Source organism: Dromiciops gliroides, chromosome 3, assembly GCF_019393635.1.
Source record: "Dromiciops gliroides isolate mDroGli1 chromosome 3, mDroGli1.pri, whole genome shotgun sequence".
NCBI lineage: Eukaryota > Metazoa > Chordata > Mammalia > Microbiotheria > Microbiotheriidae > Dromiciops > Dromiciops gliroides.
In genome coordinates this window covers 344,395,281-344,422,572 of record NC_057863.1, presented here as the reverse complement: position 1 = coordinate 344,422,572, position 27,292 = coordinate 344,395,281, and the positions used below count along the sequence as shown (strand labels likewise).

The 27,292-nt window shown below is 37.0% G+C and overlaps 1 protein-coding gene and 1 pseudogene across 1 annotated transcript in view; both read right to left on the bottom strand.

Annotated features, from left to right (window-relative positions):
- The window catches only part of PPP2R3A (protein phosphatase 2 regulatory subunit B''alpha), a 201,869-nt gene that overhangs the window by 135,209 nt on the left and 39,368 nt on the right, over nucleotides 1-27,292 (bottom strand). Inside the window, exon 2 of the mRNA XM_043999189.1 lies at nucleotides 642-3,139. Coding sequence (XP_043855124.1) covers nucleotides 642-2,648 — 2,007 coding nt within the window. The 5' untranslated portion in view covers nucleotides 2,649-3,139. The remainder of the gene's footprint in view (nucleotides 1-641; nucleotides 3,140-27,292) is intronic.
- LOC122747578 lies at nucleotides 17,551-18,044 on the bottom strand (annotated as a pseudogene).

Here is a 27,292-nt window from a genome sequence, read left to right as displayed (position 1 = left end):
CACTGGCCCTGGGTTCAGGAGGACCTGAGTTCAAATCTGGCCTCAGACACTTAACACTTAATAGCTGTGTGACCCTGGGCAAGTCACTTAACCCCAATTGTCTAACCAAAAAAAACACACACAAAAAACACAATATAAAAAATAGGACTCATTACAACTTTGTGCACGCACGCGCGCGTGTGTGTGTGTGTGTGTGTGTGTGTGTGTGTGTGTGTGTGAGTGTGTTGAGAAATATTTGTTATCTCCCTTCTCTTATAAGAAATAACATTACCCATTTTCAGGGATTAATCAGATACCTGTTTAAATGCCACCTCCTACAAGTCAGAGCCACATTATTCAGCAATATATTTTTCTTCAGTTCCTTTATGTATGTTAGCTTTACCTAGATTATTAACGCCCTTAAGGTAGGCACCAAGTCTTAAACTTCTTTTGTAGCACTTGGAGAGCTTTGCACAGTATTGGAAAATGCACACCAGTATTTGGTTAACTGGTTGAAGTCAATGAAATGATTATTATTCTAAGGCAGGTATTTTCACAGTAGAAACAACACTAATATAATCAACAAAAGCATATTTTCAGGTATGTTTATTTGACAAGTATTATTTTAATAAAACTTCAAGATACAAGATTGTTGTTCTTACCTTGATTACTTCAGGGCTCTGCTGAATCAAAACCACTGCAGTATTATCTTTGGTTTTATCACTTGTATGACTTTGACATACTGATGATCGAGCTTGAGAGGAAGTTGTCAAAGTTTCCTGCAAAATTTGCATCATTTCCTTTTCTTGTGATAAGCTTCCTCTGCCTGATTTACATTCAACTAGTTCTTGAGCAAAATCCTCAATGCTTTCTAGGATACGCAGCAAGAGAGCACGATCCTCTTCTTCTATTTTATGTCCATTGGTTTCAATAATTCTTGTCAAACAGGAGGAAGGAGATTTTTCTGACCGTGAAGAGTCATTAGATTTGGGCTCAAGATCCAAAGGTATTTGCTCAACCAAAGGATTATGGTTGTTTAAAGATTTAGTGTCACAACTCTTGACAAGAGGCTCCCCTAGTGTGCTCTCCATTCTCTGTGAGAAACACTCCAGGTCCAATAATAGCTTATCTATCTCTTCCTGATTATTAGGTTTCATAATACCTATGTTGTCTCTCTCTTCAACTTTAGTGACTTTGGGTGTAGGGTCCTCCTTAGATAAACCATAAGTTGTTTTTTCAAAGGCCTTGCCAAGAGTTTCAGCTTGTACTAGGGTAGGAGATTTTTCAAGACTGTTATCAAGGTCTGTATATTCTGGTTTACTTTTGTTCATTTCTAAAGATTCTTGATTAAAGCTGTCCTCAGTTCTTTTTTCCTTATCAAACACTTTTCTCCCATCTGACTCTTCCTCAATATAAAGAGTTTCCATGAAGTCAGTAGAAGAAACACCTTCTAGAGGATTCATAGTTAAAGTTTGTGGTTTAAGTTTGACAGCTTCTGTAGTTCTGGGGTCATTTAGCTCTAAACTTCGTAAGGAATTTGAAGGACCTTTTGTGGAGTTAGTCTGAATAGACTTAATTGTTCCAGTTTTAATACTATCATGCCTGTCTTCTTGAAATTCAATTGGATGGAACTGCTCTGTTTCTGGTGCTAACTGGACAACATCCTCATATTTAGGGGGCTGTTCAGTGCCAAATATTGGGGAGAAGGGAGTTGGCTGTAAGTTTGGCAAATTACTAATAAATTCGGTCAGGTCTGCATTCTCAGTATGTCCAGAATGCATGAATTCAAATGGTATCTTTTTTAAATAGGAAGCTAACCTGGTCATTACATTCATATAGATAGTTTCTGAGCTTGAAAATGAATCATGACCACTTCCTTCACTGATATTGTTACCTGACTTTTTCTTTATGCATTGCTTTATGATGTCTGTGCATTTTTTCAAATCCTCAGAGCACTTGAGCAAGATATCCAAACACATCTTTATATCTGTCCCAGAAGAAGGGCTATCCAACTTATGTTTTTCCAATATCTGGGTAATTAAATTCTCTTCAGACAAATTTTGGAGAAACAAGGAAGCCATATTTGTTTCAAGTAAATTACTATGGGGCACAGGTTTTTCCTCAAGTGAAGAACTCCGAAGTAAACCAAAGGATGGATAATTCCCATCACTGCCATAATGACCAAAGATCAGGTCAAAATCAACTGACCGCCTATTAAATGAGTCACTCTTAACTTTTCTTCCCTTTCTGTAAGTCACATGATTAGAGTTTTTAAGTTTTTCAAGAGAAAATTCCTTGATTTTTCCACTGGCAAAATTGATTGCATCTCCTGCAATATCTTTTAGGTTGCAGGTGCTTTGTACCACAGATACCTTCTTGACCTTAGGTATACCAGGGAGGATTTGATGGGTTTCTTCACTCTCAGCCAAGGAAAGACCATTTTCATCAGGTAGAAATATAGGAGTATGTACTGCATTTTTGACACCAGAGACAGGAATATGCAAGAGCTCTGCACAAACACTATGATGTACCACAATACAGTCGACTCCATGCCTGAAGGTCTGGCAAGTTCCAGTGCAATAATGTATAGCCTGCTGAAAGCGCTGATCTATGACAACACTGTTGTAATAGTTCACAGTGCTAACCACAAGCCTATAGGCTGCTGCCATAACATAAAATCCACCTAGTGGAATTCTGAATTCACAAGAAGTTCTGGTTCAGCTTAGATTTCCTAGTTTCTTCACCTAGGCTATGTACATTTTTGATGTTTAGATTTAGTAATAACTTGATAATGTCAGGCAGTGTTATTTTTCCCCTGCAAAAGGAAACAAAACTTGATGGTGGGATAGATATATTGCCAAGATACAGTAGCTAGTGCACATGTGAGTTTGAATGAAAAGTCACATTGTAGAAGACACTAATCCTGGGCATAGGATCTATTGTTGGTCTCAACCTTCTTGGACAGGACATCTATGTCATGATAATTCACAAAGTCATTTTGAAGTTGTTTTTTTAAAACAAAATATTTAGTTTAAGTTCTTTAGCAAGTTCTATGATGTTGAAATGGAAATTAGATGACTTAAAGTAAGGTCTAAATGCTGTGAGAGCTGGGTTCTCCAAGGGTTGGAATGATCCATTTTTCCATGAGTGAGGGGGTAACCTGGAATAAAACAAAAATGAAAAACAAGTGAGAAATAATTAAGAGCAAATACATTTTCGTACTGTGAGCTAAAGCAACTTATAATTCTTCTTTGTCTTTTACTTCTCATGTCACAGAGTGACAAAAATAAAAGATATTACTGTTTTGATCCAAATGGTCAACAATTCTTTTTTACAGCATTGCTTGTGCCTCCATCTTTACCCACACTGTCAGTACACAGCATCACTTCAGCTCTGGATTACTACAATTGTTTGCAAGCTGTTATTTCTTTCCATAGTTTCACTTTCCTCCAATGCATTCTGTATAATGCTATATCATATTCTCTAGCTCAATGGATCTTGCCCACTGAATCAAGTCTAAACTCAGCTCCTCTGAGCTTCTCTGTATTCAAATATATTACTCTATCCAGATTTTTATAGCATTTATGTTCTAGCCATAAGGTCCTTCTTTTTCAAAAATTTCATCACCTGGCTTACAATCATCCTCTCCACACCAACCTCTGTGCTTATACTAGGGGATTTCAATATATACATTGCTCCCAGATTGTCAACATCTATGACCTAAAACTTCATTATGCCTCAGCTATGAACACATAGGAATTATCACATATGTGATTATACCATCTCCCATAAATGTTCCATTTTCATGATAAAAAATTCTGAAATTACTCTCTGATTTTTTGATACTTCTTATCATTCAATAAATATCTCCCCAAACAAAATGTTTTTTCCCTGAGATTTCCATCCTTCATTGCTCTTCCAGGACATTGTTCCTACTTTGGCCTTACTTTCTTCCTTTTCCAATTTTGAAGCCAGAGTTAACTATTTCATTTTCACATTGTTCTCTTTTTCCAAATCCCTTGCCCCCTTGTCCTACTAAACTCCACTTTGCTTTGCCCCTATTATCCATCTGCTTCCTTTGTATTCTCTCTATGTTTGAACTGTGCTGGAGGAAGTCACACAACTATGCTGACTAGGTCCACTACATATTTATATTATCTAATCTTAGTTAGACTCTTGATTGCCTCCAGGTAATCCTTTTATTCTTTCTTACTTGTGCTGTGCTTTCCACAGGTGCTGTGCTAAACCTATCTTCTTTCTTTGTTCAAGCATTTCAAGTTATACTTTCCCACTTTCTACTCAGCAGAAGAAAATACCCTCTTACTACCTTTTCAACTTTTCTTCCCTAACCTACATCTATATAGTCCCCGTTCTTCTCCCTGCTTCTCTTAGAGAGCTATTTGATATAAGATTTTAAAAGTTAAAACGAAATGGGGAAAAATCAGTGAAACCAATGACTTGATCAAAAAACCTAAAAATATATGCCATGTTCCATATTCATGGACCTCCTGCTTCTGGAAAGGGGCCTTCTGCTGCTTTAGGGCTATGCTTGTTCTTTATAATTTTGCAATATTTCTTTATTACTTTGTGGTAGTTCTTTCCATCTGCATTATTATAGTCATAGTGCATATTGTTTCATTGGCCTAGTTTCCTTTACTCTGCATCAGTTCATATAGATATTTCTGTGATTCTCCATATTCATTAATTCATCCTTTCTTACCTCACAGTAACATTTCATTACATTTCATGTGCCACAATTTGTTTAGTTAGTCTCCAATAACGGGCATCTACTTTGCTTCCTGTTCTTGGCTACCATGAAGAGTGATGCTATGAATATTTTCATAGAAAGTATATGGGGTAACAAATGCTGGAGGAGACATGGAAAAATATGTATACTAATGTACTAGTGAAGGTGTAAACAGTTTTAACTATTCTGGAGAACAATCTGGAACTATGCCCAAAAGGGTGATAAAAACATACACACACTCTGACTCAGCAATACCACTATAAAGGCTATATCTCAAAGAGTTTGGAGAAAAAAGGAAAAGGACCTATATGTACAAAAATATTTATAGTAGTTATTTTTGTGAGGGCAAAGAATTAGAAACTGAAAGGATGCCTATCAGTTGGGGAATGGCTTAACAAGTTGTGGCATATGTAAAGTCTAAAATTCTAGCTGTGATGTCTAAAATATAATGAGTAGTCTCCTTAAATGAGAAGCTTTAGCAAGAGTTTAGCCTTTTAAGTATTTATTTAAAGTATATTAGAAGTTAGTGAAGAAGCACCGGGCCTGGATTCAGGAGGACCTGAGATCAAATCCCGCATCAGACACTTAACACTTACTAGCTGTATGACCCTGGGCAAGTCACTTAACACCAACTGCCTCACCAAAAAACAAAAAACAAACAAACAAAAAACAAACAGAAGTTAGTGAAGAGAGCAAGAGAGGAAAACCCTGATTTGGATCTATTCAGTATAGCCAGGGAGAGAAACTTGCCTTTTCCTAACAGCCCACATGAAGTTCTCCCTCTTCTGCCTTTCCCTGCTGCCAAGCCGAAGTCCAGAAACCAAAAGACCCTCTTCTCAGCAGTTTCTCCCAGAAGCTTCCTATAAAACTGGAAGCAGGGCCATCCACACACACAGCTCCAAGCTAATTGGCTGGTAGCACTGATTGACAGAACTAACAGGCAGTAACTTCCAAACACCAATCTGACCTTCCAGATGCTATGTCACATGCTTTCTCCTCAGGGCGGAGCTGCCCTGGTTCCCACAATGTCTTTCTCAGCAGGGGTAGCGCTCCAATTCTCACACGTATGATTGTGAGAAAATATTATGCACTATAAGAAATGATGAAGAGGAGGCAGTTGGTAGAGTACCGGTCATGGAGTTAGGAGGACCTAAGTTCAAATTTGGCCTCAGACATTTGACACCCTGGGCAAGTCATTTAACTCTGATTGCCTTGCAAACAAACCAACAAAAAATTGACTAGGGGAGTGGTCTCAGAAAAATCCTGGAAGAATTACATGAGCTGATGCAAAGTGAAGTAAGAAGAAGCAGGAGATCATACACAGTAATAGCAATATTGCAAGAATATTGAACAACTGTGAAGGACAACTACTCTGATCAATAAAGTGATCTATGAGAACTTCAAAGGACTCATGATGAAAAAATGCTATCCACCTCCAGAGAGAGAAGTGATGAACTGAGTGAACATTGAAACACTATTTCACCTTATTTTTCTTGCCCCTACCACCTCCACAACAAGGCTAATATGGAAATATGTTTTGCATGAATATGTATAATGGGTATTTCTTGCCTTCATCAGTGGGTGTGGGAGGGACTGGAATGAAGAAGAGAATTCAGAACTGAAAATTAAAAGAAAAAAAAAAAGAAAGCACACATGGACTTTTTTTTCCTTATAACAATTACTTCCTTGGGGTACATGTCTAACAGTGGAATATCTAAGATAAAGGGTATAGACAGTTTTGCCAATTTCTGCATAATTCTGAATTGCTTTCCAAAATGGTTGTACTTTTTGCAGCTGAATCAACAATGGACTGATGTGTCTACCCTCCCACAACTCTTCCAACACATTTCCATCTTTGTTATCCTTACCAATTTTCTGGGTGTAAAATCTCAGTGTTATTTTATTTTGTATTTTTTATTATTAGTGATTTGAAGCATTCTTTTATATTGTTAACAGCTTGCAATTCTTCTGAGTTTGTTCATATCCACAACTATTTGTTGTTTGTCCTTTGTTCTCCAAGAGGACCATGACATCAGGGTGATGTCATGACTTGCAGTGAACTGGATTTAAGTAGGGAGGGCTGTGCAAGGTCACCAATCTCTCTCTTCCAGAACCATCTGGGTCCACTGGCAAGATATATACATCGGGGTTAAGTGACTTGTTCATGGTCACACAGCTAGCAAGTATCTGAGGTGAGATCTGAACTCAGATCCTCCCAACTTCAGGGCCAGTGCTCTCTCCACTGAGCCACCTAGTTGCCCCTTGATCATTTATCTATTAAGAAATGGCTTTTGGTGATAGACATAGAAATCTATTAGTTGTTTATATATCTTAGACACCAAACCATTATCAGAGAAATTTGATGTGAAGATTTTCCCCACATTTGATTGCCTCATTTCTTACCCTAGATACATTAATTTTGTTTCTGCATAAGTTTTTCAGTCTCATGAAATCAAAGTTTCCTATTTTATCTTTTATAATTGCTTCTATCTTGTTTGGTTCAAATACATCTACTTATAGCTATAAAAATATTTTATCTTCTCTTCTAATTTATTCATAGTATGGTCTTTAATGTTAAGCTCATGTACCCATTTTGAATTTATTGTGGCTTATGATGTAAGATGTTGGTTTAAGTCTAATTTCTGTCACACTGCTTTCTACTTTCCCAATAGTTCTTATCAAGTAGGATTTTTTTCAAAGTAATTTATCTTTTAAAATTTATGGAATACAGGGTTGAGTTCCACTGTTTTTTATTCTCCCTTATTGTAGTCTCTTTCACTTTTAAAACAATTTCATATGGTTTTGATGAATGTTGCTTTATAACATATTTTAAGGTCTGGAAGTATTTTTCTTTTTTTTCTTCTAATCTTTTCCCATAATTTCCCTTGATATTCTCAATTTTTGTTTATTCAAATTAATTTTGTTTTTCTTTTATTGCGTTTTATAAAGTATCACCCCTTTGACAGTTTTATTGGTATAAAATTACAACTGTAAATTAACTTTGTTGGTAGTATGATTTCTGTTATTTTGGCATAGCCATGAGAACTCAATATTCCTCTAGCTATTTTTTAAATTGTTTTTTTCTTTCAACAAACATTTATTTTATTTTTCCATTTACATGTAAGGGTAGTTTTCAACATCCATTTTCATAAGATTTAGAGTTCTAAATTTTTCTCCCTCCTTCCCCTCCCCCCTCCACAAGATCGCAATCAGGTTATATACGTACAATCCACAAGTGTTCTTTTTATCAGTTCTTTCTATAGGGGTGCATCCTCATTAGTTCCTTGGGATTGTCTTGGATCATTGCACTGCTGAGAGTAGTTAAGTCATTCACAATTACTCACTGAACAATACTGCTGTCATTATGCACAATGTCCTCTCAGCTCTGCTTACTTCACTATACATCAATGTTTCCTCCAGCTATTTAAGGTATTCTTAATTTCTGTAAGGAACACTTTGTAACTGAATCTATACAAATATTTCATGTGCATTGTTAGATTGCCCTCCCAATTTTATTTATTTTTGTTCATTTATTTATGCATTTTATAGTTATTTTGAATGAGATTTCCTTTCTACTTATTAGGAAAGTTTTTAGTGTATACTTATTGCATATGATGCTTGGTTATTAATAGGTATATTTTATATTTAAAAAGATCCCTCCATGACAATAATTGTAAAAAAACGTATATTTTTATTTAAAATTTTGAGTTCCAAGTTCTATTCCTCCACCTCCCCCTCATCAAGTCATTCCCCAATTGATAAATGGTCAAAGGATATGAACAGACAGTTTTCAGACAAAGAAATCAAAGCTATCTATAAATCACATGAAAAAATGCTCTTTCTTCATTTTCTGCTCTAAAACACTATTGATCAGAGAAATTGTGCAATTGTGTAAAACATTGCCATATTAGTAATTTTGTATAAGAAAGTTCAAATAAAAGAAAAAATAAAAGAAAGTGGAAATAGCCTGCTTCAGTCTGTGTTCAATCAATATCAGTTCTTTCTTTGAAGGTGGATAGTACACTTCATCATTAGTCCTTTGGGATTTCCTTGGATCACTGCATTGCTGAGAATAGTTAAGTCATTCTTCATCAAACAATATTGCTGTCACTGTGCACAATGTTTTCCTGGTTCTGCTCACTTCAGTATACATCAGTTCATATAAGTCTTTCCATGCCTTTATGAAATCATACTGGTTGTCATTTCTTATAGCACAATTACATTACAATCATATACCACAGCTTGTTTAGCCATTTCTCAATTGATGGGCATTCCTTTGATTTGTAATTCTAAACCAACCACAAAAAGAGCTGCTATAAAATGTTTTTGTACAAATAAGTCTTTTTCTCTTATTGGGGGGATATCTTTGGATTATAAAACTAGCAGTGGGAACTCATGACACGATCGCTCCAAAAAACATCCAAATAACGCCATAGGAAAATGCCTGGAGCAGCAAAACTCACAGAAGAATGTGCTGAAATCATCTTCTAAGCAAGAATGGCTTGGAAGGTCAGAAGGAGAGAGCTGCTGTGCTGATACAGGAGTCGGGCCCAACCCCACAGTCACCCTGACACAGATCCAGTCTCAGGAAGTCCTCACCAGAGAAGGAGACCCCCAGAGCCTCTGAATCAGCTGAAGCACCAGTGTCATCTGGAACTAAGCTCACAGTTTGGTGAGTGGGCTGAGCCCCGGGCAGGGGAGAGACTACAGGGGTCTATGCTGGTGCTGAGGCAGAGGATTTTTCACCCCTGCTGAGAACCAGGAGGTAGGCTCGAGTAGCAGTGGCCCAGGTGGGGGAGGGGCACAGGCTCATCGGAGCTAACAACTGCAACACACAAAGCTGGTTGATTAGCAAGTTGGTCTGGGGTCATCTAAGGACCAGGGAAAAGGCTGGGCGAGGGAAGAACCTGATTCTCCTTAAATCATACCACCTGGGACTTCTTAAGCTTGGGATACTACAGCCTGGAAACAGTGCCACACTTTAAGAAGCTGAAAGTCAAGTACAGGAAAGGCAAGATGAGAAGACAGAGAAAGGTGAAGGCCATAGAAAGTTTCTTCAGTAACAAGGAAGACCCAGGGGCACCCTCAGAGGAAGATGTCAACATCAGGGCCCCTATATCTAAAGCTTCCAAGAAAAATACGAATTGGTCTCAGGCCACAGAGGTGCTCAAAAAGGACTTCGAAGATAAAGTTAGAGAGGTAGAGGAAAAAATGGAAAGAGAAATGAGGGTGATGCAGGAAGGACATGAGAAAAATGTCAACAGCTTGAAAAGTCAAACTGGTCAAATGGAAAAGGAGGTACAAAAGTTCTCTGATGAAAATAATTGCCTAAGAACGAGGATTGAACAAATGGAAGCTAGTGACTTTATGAGAAACCAAGACACAATAAAGCAAATCCAAATGAATAAAAAAATAGAGGGCAATGTGAAGTATCTTCTGGGAAAAACTGCTGACCTGGAAAATAGGTCCAGGAGAGATAATGTGAAAATTATTGGTCTACCTGAAAACCATGATCAAGGAAAGAGTTTAGACATCATCTTCCAAGATATTCTCAGGGAAAATTGCCCTGAAATTCTAGAAGAAGCTAAAATAGAAATTGAAAGAATCCACCAATCACCTCCAGAAAGAGATCCCAAAAGGAAAACTCCTAGGAATATTATAGCCAAATTCCAGAGCTCTCAGGTCAAGGAGAAAATATTGCAAGCTGCCAAAAAGAAAGAATTCAAGTACTGTGGAGCCACGGTCAGGATAGCACAAGATATAGCAGCTTCTACATTAAAGGACTGGAAGGCATGGAATATGATATTCCAAAGGGCAAAGGAAATGGGAATACAACCATTACTCAGCATAATCTTTCAGCGGAAAAATGGGACTTTAATGAAAAAGAAGACTTTCAGATATTTGTGATGAAAAGACCTGAATTGAATGGCAAATTTGACTTTCAAATACAAGACCCTAGAGAACCATAAAAAATTGGCTGGGATCCCCCTGGGTCCAGGGGTGATGCTTTGTCCACTGTGTCACTTAGCTAGGTGATGACATCTTTAGGGTTAAATTGAGGGGTGAAGGGAATTCACTGGGGGAGGGGGAAGGGCAGAGGTGAAATCCTACATGAAAGAAACAGGAAAAGGCTTATGGAGTTGGGGAAGAGATGGGAGAGGACCAGGGCAGTAAAAGAATTTTACACTCATCAGAAAAGGCTCAAAGACCTTAAAAAACTCATCAGAGGGGCGGCTAGGTGGCGCAGTGGATAAAGCACCAGCCCTGGATTCAGGAGGACCTGAGTTCAAATCCAGCCTCAGACATTTGACACTTACTAGCTGTGTGACCCTGGGCAAGTCACTTAACCCCCACTGCCTGGCAAAAAACCCAACCCCCCCCCCACAAAAAAACAAACAAACAAAAAAACCCCAACAAAATCAGAGTTGCCTCAAGGAGGGACTAAGACATACCCAACTGAGTGGAGTAATCTATTTAATCTGGGCAGTAAGTGAGCCTAACACCCAGCAGAATTGGCTCAAAGACCTCAATCTCATTAGAATTGGCTCAAGGAGGGAATAATGTACACACTCAGTTGGGTGGAGTAATCTCTCTAACCCTGCAGGAAATTAGGAGGGGAAGGGGATAAAGAGAGAGGGGCAAAAGAAGGAAGGGCAGAGTGGGGGAGGGGACATACAGAAGCAAATCCCTTTCGAAGAGTGACAGGATGAAAGAAGATGGATAATAGAATAAATATCATGGGGAAGGGAATAGGATGGAAGGGAAACAGTTAACAATAGTAATCATGAAAAAGAGAAAAGGGGGAAAATTGTACAAAAAATATTTATAGCAACTCTTGGTGGAGGCTGAGAATTGAGAATCAAGGGAATGTCCATCAATTGAGGAATGATGGAAAAAGCTATGCTATATGATTGTAGTGGAATGGTCTTGTGCTACAGGAAATGACAAACAGGATGATCCCAGAAAAACCTGGAAAGACTAATGAACATTGATGTGTAGTGAAGTGAGCAGAGCTGGGAGGACATTGTGCATAGTGACAGCAGTATTGTTCAATGAGCAATTGTGAATGACTTAACTACTCTCAGCAATGCAATGATCCAAGACAATCCAAAGAAACTAATGAGGAAGCTTACTATGCATCCCTATAGAAAGAACTGAGAAAAGAACACTTGTGGATTGTACATATATAACCTGGTTGCAATCTTGTGGAGGGGGGAGGAAAGGGAGGGAGAAAAATTTGGAACTCTAAATCTTATGAAAATGAATGTTGAAAAGTACCCTTACATGCAACTGGAAAATAAAATAAATATTTGTTGCTGAAAAAAAAATAAAACTAGCAGTGGTATTGCTGGATCAAAGGGTATATGCAGTTTTATAGTGCTTTGGTCATAGTTCCAGATTGCTCTCTAGAATGGTTGGATTCACAATTCCACCAACAGTGGATTAGCATCCTAGTTCTCCCACATCCCTTCAAATATCCAATATTTTCCTTTTTTTGTTATATTAGCCAATCTAAGAGGTGTGAAGTGATACCTCACAATTGTTTTAATTTGCATTTCTCTGATCAATAGTGTTTTATAGCATTTTTTCATATGACTTATAGATAGCTTTGATTTCTTTGTCTCAAAACTGTCTGACATGACTAATGCAGAAATAGGATTAATGTTATTATGTGTATATATACATATATATACATATACATACATATATATACATATATATATATATATATATATATATATATATATATATATATATATATATATATGACCTATATCAGATTGCCTGCTGTCTAGGGGAGGGGGGAGGGAGGGGAGGGAGGGAGAAAAATCTGAAATTGTAAAGCTTGTATAAACAAAAGTTGAGAACTCTCTTTACATGTAACGGAAAAAAATAAAATACTTTATTAATTAAAAAAAACCTGTCTGTTCATATCCTTTGACCATTTATTAATTGGGGAATGACTTGTATTTTTATAAATTTGACTACATTCTCTATATATTTGAGAAATGAGACCTTTATCTGAGATACTTGTTTCAAAAATTCTTTCTCTAGTTTCTTCTTTCCTTATAATTTTGTATGACCATGATTTGTACGACCATTAACATAAATTAATATTATAGTCTGTCAAAGGTCTTTTCTGAATTAGAGACAAATATGGCTTTGGATGTTGCTGTTTGTTTTGAATGTTTTCCTAATGTTGAATTATTATTGTATTCTGCTATGAATCTAACTTAGTTATATGATTGATTTCTGGGAGAAATTGTTGTAGTATATCTGAAAATATTTTATTTTAAAATTTTGAATCAACATTCATTAATGATAGTGATCTATAGTATTCCTATACTTTATCCTTCCTTGGTTTAGGTATTAGGAAAATATTTGCCTCACAAAAAGGAGTTTGTATCACTTGCTTTAAAAAAGTAATAAATTCTACATTACTTTCAAAATTATCATGCTTGTCTGTGCTTCTTTCATAGTCTGTGCATTTCAGAGTATCATTATTTTTTTTCCTTTTTTTCCTAATGATTTAATATTTTCTCCCCCTCCCCCCATTACTTGTAAAATGTATTTTCACAGTAGTCATGTTGTGAAAGAAAAGGCAGACCTTCCCCACCATACCCCTAAAATGAGAAAAATAAAGGAAAAAAGTATGCTTCAATCTGTATTCAGACTCCATCAGTTCTTTCTCTGAAGATAGATAGCATTTTCATCATAAGTCCTTTGGAATTGTCTTAGATCATTATAATGTTGAGAATAAGTCATTCACAGTTAATCATTGTATAATATTGCTGTTACTATGTACAGTGTTCTCCTAATTCTGCTCATTTCACTTTGCATCAGTTCTAAATCTTTCCAGGTTTTTCTAAGAGCATCCTGCAATAGTATTTCATCACAATCACATACCACAACTTGTTCAGCCATTCCCCAATTGATAGACATTCCCTCAATTTCCAATTCTTTGCTACCATTAAAAGAGCTTCTGTAAATATTTTTGTACATATATGTCCTTTTCCCTTTTTAAACATCTCTTTAGAATACATACCTAGTAGTGATATTGCTTGGTCAAAAGGTATGAATGGTTTTATAGCCCTTTGAATATAGTTCCAAATTGTTCTACCAAATGGTTGAGTCAGTATACAAACTTCACCAAGAGTGCTTCGGTGTCTCAATTTCCCCCCCCCCCACTCCAACAGTTGTCATTTTCCTTTTTCTGTCATATTAGTCAATTTCATAGGTGTGGGGTGGTAGCACAGAGTTGTTTAAATTTACATTTTTTAAATCAATAGCGATGTAGAGCATTTTTTCATAAGATTATAGTTAGCTTTGATTATTTTGAAAATTGCCTGTTCATATTCTTTGACCATTTATAAAGTGAGGTATGGTTCTTATTTTTTATAAATTTGACTCATTTCTCTATATACTTGGAAAATGAAGTCTTTATCAGAGAAACTTGTTGTAAAGTTGTTTTTACAGTTATTTTTATTGTGCCCTCCTCCTCCTCTTATCCCCATCTCCTGCTTTCCTATAGGGTAAGATAGACTATTCTATTAAGGTTCACTTCCTTCCCCCAATCCCCATCACTCCAATTTTCCCCTCCAATGTAAAAGTTCTTTTGTGCCTCTTTTATGTGAGATAATTTATCCTGTCCAACCCATCCCTTTCCCCCTTTCCCAGTGCATTCCTCTTTCCCAGTCTTTAATTTTTTTTTAGATAATCATCCCATCAACTCATACCCATGCCCTCTATGTAGACTTCTTCCAACTGCCCTAATTATGAGAATGTTTTTAGGAGATACAAGTGTCACTTTGCCATGTAGGAATGTAAACAGTTTAACCTTATTGAAACCCCTATGATTTCTCTTTCCTATTTACTTTTTAAAACTTCTCTTAAGTTTTGTATTTTAAAGTAAAAAAAAAATTTATGTTCAACTCTGGTCTTTTCATAAGTAATGCTAGAAAGTATTTTATTTAATTGAATATCCATTTCCCCTCCCTATAAGGATTATACTCAGTTTTGCTGGGTAGGTGATTCTTGATTTTAATTCTAGCTCCTTTGCCTTCCAGAATATCATATTCCAAGCCTTCCAATCCTTTAATGTAGAAACTGCTAAATCTTGTTTTATCCTGATTGTGGCTCCATGATATCTGAATTTTTTTTCCAGGCTGCCTGCACTAGAGATCTAGACCTGGGAACTCTGTGCAGACTACCCCCAGATCTATTTATTCTGGCTCTGGTCTCTAATCCTGAATTATTTACTACCCACTTGATATCCAGTTATACAGCTAAAACTAAAATTAATGTGTCCTAAACAATATTCCCCTCATGCCCATGTGGTAAAATATGAAAGTTTTTAACAGTTGGTTAGGATAACTGAAAGACGCCAGTTTTTCAAGGACCACCCTTTTGGGGAGGAGACGAACAGTCCGCCTGCTGCGCATGTCAGACTGCCTGCGGGACTCGACTTCCGGGGTGGAGAGAACGGAAGTGAGGCTTTGGCCTGCTTGGCGGGACTCCTGACGGCGCCACATACTCTCTCTCTCCAAAGGTGGCCTTTTCGGTTTGGTGAGTTTTTATAAGGAATATAGACTAAGCTTAGACTTAAGACGATTTGTATTGTGTTTCTACTTTCCTATCCTTCTAATCAACATCACCTTGTGACTACCATAACAATAAATAAAAAGGTCTATCTAGAAAACCAAAAGCTTCTTCCATTTACTAGTTTGGGAGATAAATTAAGGGAAAGGTTAAGTAGGGGAGATTTATGATCTAATATCCAATTTTAAATCTCACACCCATAAACTCCTTTAACTTCTCTATTTCTGGTGACAATACAACCATCCTTCTAATCACCCATGTTTGCAACTTTGTAGTTATTGTTGTTTTATTCATCCATCCATCCATCCATCCATCCATCCATCCATCCATCCATCCATCCATCCATCCATCCATCCATCCATCCATCCATCCATCTTATTCACTCTCCCTAGCACGCTGCCCCACCTCCCATCCAATCAGCTGTCACAATTATTGCCATCATCATCTCTCTTCTGGTCTACAGAAATAGCTACCTAATAGGCTTTTCTGCCTCAAGCCTCTCCAATCTATCCTCTACTCATTTAGCAAAGTGATATTCCCAAAGTAGAAGTCTGACCACATCTCTCCCATACTCAAGAATCTTCAGTGGTTCCCCACTGACTCTAGATGAAAATACAAACTCTTTTGTTTTACATTTAAGTCACTTCACAGTCTGGCTCCAGCATAGCTTTGTGTGCTTACATCATATCATTCCTCTTCAAACACTAAGCCTTTCAGCCAAATGGGTCTACTGTTGGTCTTCAAATATGACATTTCATCTTCCTTCTTAGTGCCTTGGCACAGAGTATCCTCTATGCTTGTCATACATGCCTTCGGTTGAAAAATTTATAGAATTCTTTGCTTCCTTCAAGGGTCAGCTTAAGTGCCACCTACTATGTGAAGCCTTTGCTGATTTCAATTAACTGCTTGTGTCTCCTCCTCAAAAATGTCTTGTATTTCCTACATATATATGTGTGTGTTTATACACACATATGTATGTGCACACACAAAATTTGCATTTACTTATATATGTATATGTTGTTTCCCCAAATACAGTATAGACTTCTTTAGGTGTTTCATTTTTTTGAATTCCTAGCCCAATATGGTCTGGCACATAGTAATCAATGCTAATGAATGCTTACTGATTGACTGATTTTCTGGCTTTCAAGAATTCCATAATCTGGATCTGCATTATTTATCCAACTTCTTCTTTTTTTTTTTTTTGGCTGGGCAATGAGGGTTAAGTGACTTGCCCAGGGTCTCACAGCTAGTGTCAAGTGTCTGAGGTCAAATTTGAACTCAGGTCCTCCTGAATCCAGGCCTGGTGCTTTATCCACTGTGCCACCTAGCTGCCCCTATCGAACTTCATTTTGATATACTCCCTAATATAAATCCTCAGCTTCCTTCAAACAAACCTTACAGTCCCCAACACACCAAGATCATTTGTGCCTCTATAACTTTGCTTATGTTGTTAAGAGCTTTTGGAATATCCTCTCTATGTCTCTTCACATATTTACATTCCTACTTATTCTTCAAAGATCAACATAAATTCCTTCTACTTCATGAAAATTTTTCTGATAATCTTTGGCCACAATGATTTGTTTTATCTAGCTTCTTTTGTGATTATTTTACATAGTATAAAATTAGAACTTTATTGTATTTAGACATGCTCATACTCCATCAGTTCCTTTTTTAGAAAACAAAATTTTTATGCAATATTGACCACATACAAATATCCTAGCATAAACCCATAATATTTGTGCAAAAATCTTGAGATAAGGGTTATTCCTTTAGAACCTCTTCTCAATTTCTTGATTCCTGAGTCCCAGCTATTATTGCCATTAACTAAACTGTTCTGAGTTTGTATTGAGGGGATCCTCACCTAACCTCGCTTCCCTTCCCCCACAATAGTCAAGGTTAAGGAGAATGTGCAGGCTCTTTCCTATCACTCTGCAAAGATGACAAACTTTGTTCACCCCTGGGGCAATTTTTGGTTTGTCCAACCAGTCTTTCAATTTACAGTCCCATGCTAAGATGCTTCAACAACTTTCCTGCTCTTTTAACAATACATTCTCTTCTCCAAATCAACTGCTAATTAGCTGAAAGTTACAGCAGAGCAAGAGGACTAAAGAAATTAAGTTAATAGAGTTATTTCCTAGAATGCATGGTAGCTTCTGACAAAAAAATTTCCAGATTGAAAAATGAAGAGCCTCTGTCTGTTGTCAAATGTTGATTTATTGTAGCTTTTAACTTGCTGGGCATTCCACAGCACCACTACTGATGTCATTAATGACATCATGAGGATGCCTGCCATCAGTGCTCCAGCTCACAGATTGGCCTGTTTAAGTATCTCTTTAATGTTTCCAGAGAGCTTTCTTGCCAAGCATCAGTACCTCATTTGTTGAGTGATGCTGATAATCTCAACGAGACTGCTATTTCCACTGTGTTTAATATTTTTCTGCTTCTTTCTATCTCAAGGAGGTTCTTTTAAAGCTTTAACAATCAAGGCTGGGGCAGAAAGCACATCCTTAATATGGGCCTTTCTGTTCTGAATGCTACATTTTACTGTGATCCTTAGCCCTTTCCACTCACCAGTTGCTTTGGTGATGTCATCACCAACGCTTTTGGGAGACAAATCCAAAGGAACAATTTTGGGGGCTAGAGCTGATATAGCCCCAACTTCACCAGCAATGCACCTTTAAAACACTTTAATTTCATTAGGGTCAAACTTGGGTGGCATGGCAGTGAAAAAGGTAGAGGCTCAGCCTGGACACTCTGGGGTAGCTGCTGGTGTTGGATGAACCTGGACTCAAGATGACCAAAAGCAGTCATACCTTCATCACTAGCAGCTGGGAGCCAAAAGGCTCCATTAGTTCTAAGCACATGATCTTTATACCCATCCATAACTTCATCAACCCTGGAGATGGTTTAATCTACTTATTGTATTGCAAAATTTATTCTTATGTGTTTTATAAAAGGATGGTTTCTTTTTTAATGATGCCTTTTGTTCATACATCATATTTATCCATCACATTCATTTTCCATACTCTTGCCACACCAGCCTTTATTTGTAACTGATTTAAAATAAGTTCAGTAAAGCAAACAGTCACATTAACTGCAGCAACCTATGCAACATTTCACACTCATAGCTTCTTACCTCCCCAGTGAAAGAAAGGAAATCCATTTCCTTTCCTCTTCTCCAGGGTCAAACTTGGTCATTATAATAATATAGTGTTCATTTTTGTTTTAATTTTATTTCCATCATTATGGTTTGTTATTTTTTCTTGTTCTTGCTCTGCTTACTTCATCAATTAATTTCTATTCCCATTTTACTCTGAATTCTTCATATATGTCATTTCTTATAGCAAAGTAATATTCCATTACATTCACATGCCAAAATTTGTTTAGTCATTTCCTAAACTATAGGCACTTATTTGTTTCTAGTTCTTTGTTATAACAAAAGGTGTTGCTATGAATATTTTTGTATATATGAGTTCTCCCTTTCTTTGACTTATATACCCCAGTATATCCTTAACAATAGACTCTCTACATTGAAGAATCATGGCTATTTTAATCTTTTTAAAAAATGCCATTCCAAATTGCTTTCCAGAATGGATGGATATATCCCCAACTCCAACAATGTATTAATATATATGTCTTCATACAGTTCCTTTAACATTGATTATTTCTAGCTTTTCTCATGACTTCCAATTTGTTTGGAGAGCAAAGAGATCTCAGTATTCTAAAAATGCATTTCTCTTATTATTAATGATTTAGAACAATTTCATAATCTTAAGTTAGCAATTCTGAGAACTGTTTAGTTCTTCTGACCACATGTACATTTAGGGATGGATCTAGGATATATTATGTATTATGTATGTATATATATGTGTGTGTGTGTGTGTGTGTGTGTGTGTGTGTGTGTGTGTGTGTGTGTATTCCATATCTATCTTACATATCATCCAGATTCAGCACAGATATTTGATACAAAGCTGCTACCCCAATTAACAGCTTTTCTTATTTTAGGTACATTGATTTTGTGCATAGAAAAGTTTTTTGATTTTTACATAATAGAAATCATCTATTTTATCTTTTGTTGTCTCCCCTATCCCTTTTTTGGTTACGAATTTTCCTTTTAGCCATAGTTATCAAAGATACCTTTAATATTATCCTCTTATATTTTTATGTTGTGACCTTTTCATATAGGTCTTTTCAATGTTATCTGTATTCATTGTTTTCATAATTTTTTATACCTGATACTATTCAATTTAATTAATTTACCATAATTTGTTTAGCCATTCCCCAATCAAGGGGCATGAAAATGTAAAGTATCTCATAACAAAAACAACTGACCTGGAAAACAGATCAAGGAGAAAAATTTAAGAATCTCTGGATATGGAGAATTCTAGCACACATGATTAACAAGATGGAGTACTAGACGTTTTCTCTGATTCCCCCTGATCTATCAAACCTCTTCAAAATAGAAATTATGTGTCATAAAATGACTTCAGCTGTCTTCATGATTTAGAATACCAAGAATACAAAAGAAGGTTAAAACAAAACAAATACCCATGAACTGATGTCTACACTGGGTTTATTTAGCACACCTCTACCACATTCCATTCTACCAGAAGAAGTTGAACTTAGCTGATCCAAGTACCAGACATAGGGACTCATAGAAAAGCCCAATCCCACAATCCACCCCCCAATTTCTCCCCAGTACTGAGGAAATCCTAGCTTCAAGACTGCAGAAGTTTGCTCTTACTATGATAGCCCTCTATGGGCAGAACCCTGTTAGAGTCACATAGCCAGTACTTTAGTTGTGCTTCAGGAGTTGGAGCCAGCTGGAATGGTGGGAAGTGGTCTGTGTTGTTAAAGATCTCCACAGCAGAGCCAGAAATAGAGAGAAAGGGGCAGGACATGTGCCTGAACTTTAAACAGAATTCAACATATCACCCTACCTTACCCTTGTCCCAGAGCCTCAGAGAAACAAATTACAGAAATTAAATCTGTAGCCCCAGTACAACAGATCTCTGAACTGCTAGTGCTAGGCAAGAGAACTAAGGAACAGAAGAAGTGGGACAGCATACTAAAATAAATCATCCTGGGGTGTGTGTGCTGTCGGGCACTCTGCTGATCCTGAATGAAAGTGCTCATCATCTAAATGGGACCAGTTCTGTCCCCTCCAAAGTCACTCAGGACAGAGACCTAGGCTGGAGAACTGTGAATTGCCCAGCATGGAAGAAGGATGAGATGCTTTGAGATCCAGCCCCCAAGGAAATTGCCATCAGAGGGGAGGGGGTCAGATACTGAATAATAGGGAAAAATATGAGGGAGGAAAATTGAAATTACCAAAGACTTCAGGAAGAAGAATCACTGTACCCTTGAATTCCATGACAAAAAGACATTCTATTTCAAGAAATCTTAAAAAAAAAAAAACTTTAAAAGAAAAACAACCAAATATCTTAGAACCAAAAGGCAAAATAAAGAAAGAATCTAGTGATAACCTCCTGAAAGAAACCCCAAAATGAAAACTCTCAGGAAATGATAGCCAAAACCCAGCAGGTCAAAGAAAAAATACTGCCAAACAGTCAGAAAGAAATAAGTAAAATACTAAGGAGTCGCAGTTATGATTGATCACACATGATATAGTAGTCTTCACTATAAATAAGCAGAAAGCTTGGAATATGATATTATAGAAGAAAAAGAATATAGGCTTACAGCCAAGAAAAACAAACCCAGAAATGCTAAGTATAATGTTCCGGGGGTGGGGTGGTAGGTGGAGGGGGAGATTAACCTATTTAATGAAATAGAGAACTTCTAAAACTCCCTGATGGAAAAAATTCAGAGTTATGCACAAACTTTGAAGTTTAAACACTGGAGTTTAGAGAAACGTTATAAAAAATAAATATGAGTAAGCAATAATAAGGGATAAAACAGCAATAAACTGCTTATATTCAAATATGAGGAGATGCTCATGAGAAGATGCTTTTCTGAGCACTTTCATCAGTAGAAGTCATAATGGGAATCTAATGAGATAAATCATAGGAGTGGTTCTGTTATGTCTTGATAATCTGAAGAATGGAAAGAGAGAGGAAGAGGAATATACTAGGTGGGTAAGGGAAAGGAAGGTTAGGGAAAATTATCTGACATAATTAGAGTGAGCCAAGTAAACATTCAAACAAATATGAAGGAGAAAGTGGAGGGAGCACCTGACACCTGGAAGGAAGAGTACATACACATTTAGGTACAGAAATATATTTCAATCAACAGGGAAATAGGAAGGAGAAGGGAGAATTAGAGGGGATGGTTTATTAAGAGAAGGATTAATTTGTTTTTGTTTTTGTTTTTGCAGGGCAATGGGGATTAAGTGACTTGCCCAGGGTCACACAGCTAGTAAGTGTCAAGTGTCTGAGGCTGGATTTGAACTCAGGTACTCCTGAATCTAGGGCCTGTGCTTTATCCACTGTGCCACCTAGCTGCCCCTGAGAAGGATTAATTTTAAACAAAACAAACTCTAACTAAGGATATGCAAAACATATTTAAAGCTCTTTTTGAAGTCACAAAGAATCTAAGGGGTACCCACGATTTGAGGAATGGCTGAGCAAGTGATGGCATATAAATGTAATAGAATACTATTGATATGAGAAAAATGATGAAAAGGGAGAAATCTGGAATTGGGTGAATTGACGCAGAGTGAAGTGAATTGAATTGTTCAAGAGAAAATTTATACAATCACAACTATACCAGAAAGACAAACAAATATGAAAGAATTACGAACTCTGACCAGAGTAAAGACCAACCAGCATTTCAGAGGATTTATGATGTGGCATGCAACCTGTCTCCTGATAAGGGAAGTGACAGACTGAGAGTTCAAAGTAAGACAGATATACACACACACATACATACATATAGGTGTGTGTATGTATATATGTACACATACATGTATGTGTATTTATGACACAGTGAATGCAGAAGCTTGTTTTGCTTTGGCTTTGTTGTGGCAGGAATTTTATTTCTCTTTTGTTTTTGATTGGGAGGAAGGATAGATTAGGAGGGAAAGAAGGTGAATTTTTTGTTGACTGACAAAAATAAAATGTGATTAAAAATAACCTGTATCTGGCTGGAGTTGAAGTAACCAAAATATAATTACACTATCAATATTCCAATATTTATTCATGATAGTACTGTCAAGAGAGAAGTACTCTATTATATCCCAGCATATTACTGACTTCACACTGCCCTCTATATCCCATATCTATTTGGGTAGATGGGGCAGCTAGGTGGTGTAGTGGACAGAGCACTGGCCCTGAAGTTGGGAGGGCCTGAGTTGAAATCTCACCTCAGATACTTGCTAGCTGTGTGACCCTGGGCAAATCACTTAACCACAATTGCCTTAAACATCTGGGGCCATCTCTATTCGTCCTGATATATATCTTACCACTGGATTCAGGTGGCTCTGGAGGTTGTGAGTGAGGGTGCTGACCTTGCACAACCCTCCCTCACTTAAACCCAATTCACTGCAAGTCATGACATCACCCTGATGTCTCGTCTTCTTTGAGAATGAAGGACAAGGGCAGCTAGGTGGTGCAGTGGATAAAACACCGGCCCTGGATTCAGGAGTACCTGAGTTCAAATCCAGCCTCAGACACTTGACACTTACTAGCTGTGTGACTCTGGGCAAGTCACTTAGCCCTCATTGCCCTGGAAAAAAAAAAGAGAGAATGAAGGACAAACAACAACAACAATTTGGGCGGATACTTTCCAGCTCTAAGCCATTTTATTAAAGATTAAATGGATACAGTATAAGCAATAAATTTGCCTCTTGAAGTAGAAACTATAGGTCAATTATTAATAAATCAATATTAATTCTCAATCAATTGAATATCTACCATGTGTCACTACTGTGCTGTTATGGGGGGGAGATATAAAAAGTCAGAGATGTGGTCCCCACCCTGAAGAAATAGTTGGAGAGTCAAGACTGCCACATAGAAAACAATGAATAATATAAGAGTAATGAATGTAGTCAAGGACTAATTTGTGCATTAGAAACTCTAAGAAGTTCAAAGGACATGGAGGTCAAGGTGAGTTGGAGTAGTAAGGGAAGGCTTTATAGAATAAAAAGCTAGATTTAAAGGATGAAGGGGACTTGGATAAATGATAGTGGAACAAGTGTGGAAAACAAGATGAAAGAAGGTACAAAGGCAAGAAGAAGCATGCTTTATTTGTGTGATAGTGATGAGAACAATCTGATTAGGGTAAAGGGTGTGCGTCAGGGAGTAGTGGGAAAGAACAAGATTGAACAAGTAGGGTGGAGTCATATTAAGGAGGGCTTTGATAGCTAAGAAGAACTCATACTTGATCATGTGGGCAATGTGGAGCCACTCAGGTTTTTTGAGCAAGAGAGTGACATGGATAAAACCAGTAGTTTTAGTAAGATTAGTCTACCAGCTCCACTAAAATCTTATTCTGTTACCTCACTGGAAGCTATACCACCTGAGAACAATTTCTGGAAGGTTCTACCCATCTGGAAGGGTTTTGGATATGAGTGTAATGATGAACTTCGTTTCTTCTGCCTGAGGGATGACCTAAGTTCATAATTACATTGGCCATAGGGTAATGAATTTTTCAGCTGCAGCAACTGCCTTACATTATCTGTTGTTACAGAGGGATTGCTATCTGTATTTGAGAAAGCAAAGTGGATAGAGTGCTGGACTTAGAAGCAGAAAGGCTTAAGTTAAAATCTAGCCTCAGACACTTACTACCTGTGCGACTCTGGCAAGAAGAGTTACAATCTGGCAAGATCTAACTTCTGTCTGCTTCAGTTTCCTGAACTGTAAAATGGGGATAATAATAGCACCTACCTCCTAGGGTTGTTGTGAGGATAAAATGAGATAACATTTGAAAAGTGCTCTGCAAACCTTAAATCATTATAAAATATCATCATCATCATCATCATCATCAATAGAGAGTACGTACAGTAACAAAATTGTTGATCTTTAATGTACTTAAGTAGCAGTATACTGCTAGGTGGATAGCAGAAAGAGGCTAGAGTCAGGGAGGTCAACTACTATAGTAATCTAAGTGTGATTTTAGTGTTTTGGCAATGAGAATAGAGAAAAAGATGAAGGACACATGAGAAAAATTTTTAAGGAAAAAAGTTGTTTCATAAATGAGAAGGAAAAGGAAAACAGGTTAGAGTGAAAAAGGTGAATAGTCATTTAAAGATTGAAACTGTTTTGTTTATGAGTAAAAATGGTAAAAACTGATCTGAAGAACTGGCAACTCACTCTGTGGTATTTGCTGATGCTGTTTATCAAGCCAAGTGTAAGTGAGGTACTCCCCAGGGGAGGTCTGCTAGCAGAGACAGGCCTAACATTGATATGTTAGAAAGAACTGGGAAGGAAAATGGGAGGCTCTCCCAAAAGAGAATAGTAGAGTCAAAATGACATTAAGTAGGAGAGCTTTTTGTCCTGCTAAACAAGATTTTACCAAGGAAACATGGGTGGTTTCAAAAGGCACACCATTTCAAAAGGTACATACAAAGTAGTAGGGAAGATAGAGGTGCCATCATCTTTTGGTTTGGGCTTACAGAAGTAATATTCTAGGAACTAACTCCTCCCAGGGGACTATGGAACTGAAAACTTGAAAAGGAAAGGAGAGACGAGACAGTAAATATGTGAATTAAGAGGAAGCTTCTCAGAGATAATGAGTTTGTAAAAATAAAGAAGAGAATAGATTAAATATGGGAGGGCACAGTTCATGAGTTGTTTGACAATTTAAGTAAAGTTTTGCAAATGGGCAATCAGAGGTCTATTCATATTTTGGCAAATGCTGACCTTCTTAGAGTAGTGTCCAGTCAAGGCAGGGAGGTAAGGCCAAATAAATGGATCTTTCTTCTTCAGTGCTTAAGTGACCATAAGGAAAAACAAAACAAAACAAAAAGGCCTCCCCAAACCCATTTTGGTCTGAACTGGGAGAATAGGTTAGACACATACACACACAAATAATGATTAAAAAACCTGATTACTGTTTCAACAGGTGGCAAGATGAAGTAAGTAATATATCTGGAGGCCAATAAGTCACAAATATTTTGGAAGAATACAAGGAAATAAAAATATCAAGAATAACATCAAACTCAGAAGAACTTGCAAGCTTAAGGGGGAGAGGGAGAAGCAAATTGTAATGGGAAAAGTATAGAATTAAAAGAAAAAAATGTGGGTTTGAATCCTTGAATTTTTGCTTACTACTTGTATAACCTTGAGTAAATCACTTAACCTTTCTAGGAATCTATTTCTAGAATGAGGATTAGACTAGATGAGGTCTGAAATCCCTTTGATCCATAAATCTTAGACATATGAGGAATGTGAAAAGTTGAATGATAATTCAAGATATTTTAAAAATTAGGTGTTAAATTAATTGTTCAGTTGTTTCAGGCATGTCTGACTCTTTGTGATCCCATTTGGGTTTTTCTTGGCAAAGATATTAGAACGCCATTTCCTTCTCTAGCTCATTTTACAGATGAGGAAATTGAGGCAAACAGGGTTAAGTGACTTGCTCAGGGTCACATAGTTAATTAAGTGTCTGAGACTAGATTTGAACTCAGATTTTCCTGACTTCAGGCCCAGTGCTCTAAACACTGTACAATCTAGCTGCCACTGTTAAATAAGTGCTACAGACAACTGAATTAATAAAAAAAATATTAAGCATTTACTATATTCTCAGTACTCAGTAGTAGCATATACAAAGATCAGTAAACCATAGTTCCTGCCTAGAAGAATACTATAATGTATTGGAGGAAATAAGCTACATATACAAGTAATTATAATAGAATGCCTAACTGAGAAGTTAGGCTTTATTTGGTAGATACTAATAATAATCAGATGTGTGTATAAAAGGTATATTAATTGGGTAATGCTATGACAGATGGACTGAAGGAGATAATGAGTCTGAAGGCAGAGATTAGGTTAAAAGGCTAAAGTAATAGTTTGTGCAAGAGCTAAAGAGGACCTGAACTAAGGCAATAGTGATGGAAATAAGAAAGGAGGAGAAAGATGAGAATGATGGTGCAGAAAACCTTTAGAATTTGGAAACAAATTAGATGTGGGAGGGGAGGGGGAAAGGAGGTCCAAAGTTAACTCCAAGATTTCAAGCATGGGTGACTACTTATTGATCGATCTAATTAACAGAAATAGGGATGCAAAGATGAGGAGTAGTTTTAGAAGGAAAGTACATAGAGTTAGTGGTGCTTATGGGTTACCCCTTCCCAGTGCTAAGAACTATCTAGGAGGCAACTGGCTATGAACATTAAAGATCTTGTTCAAAAAAAGATCCCACCTGGATAGATCACCGGCCCTGGATTCAGGAGGACCTGAGTTCAAATCCGGCATCAAACACTTAACACTTACTAGCTGTGTGACCCTGGGCAAGTCACTTAACCCCAACTGCCTCACCAAAAAACCAAAACAAACAAACAAACAAACAAACAAACAAATAAATAAATAAAGATCCCACCACCATTTCCCTCACACTTCTTTCAAGTGGAGTCAGATCAGGAAGAACCTTGATAGCCAAGAATAATTTATATTTGGTCATGTAAGTAATGTAGAACTGTTGAGGTTTTTTTTTGAGCAAGAGTGACATGAAGAAACCAGAATTTCTTTCGGAAATGAGAGGGGAATGATGATGGGAAAGAGCGTGATAAGAAACATGTTAAGAAGGTATATACCTGTAAGCAAATTCATGAATTTTAGAAGCTCAAGAGATATCATTTGGGTTAAGAAAGAAAGAAAATAGAGGTAAAAGAAGAAAGAAACGGAAGTGATACTGTTATGGGGAATACAATAAACCACTCAATAAGATGGCCAATATGTAAAGTATGCTTACAAATTGCAAAATTGGGACAAAGGCAAGATATAGTGCTAATAGAAAACTTCATTATTTAATTATCTGTTTGAAGTTCTATTCTCCTAGTAAATAAAAATAAGA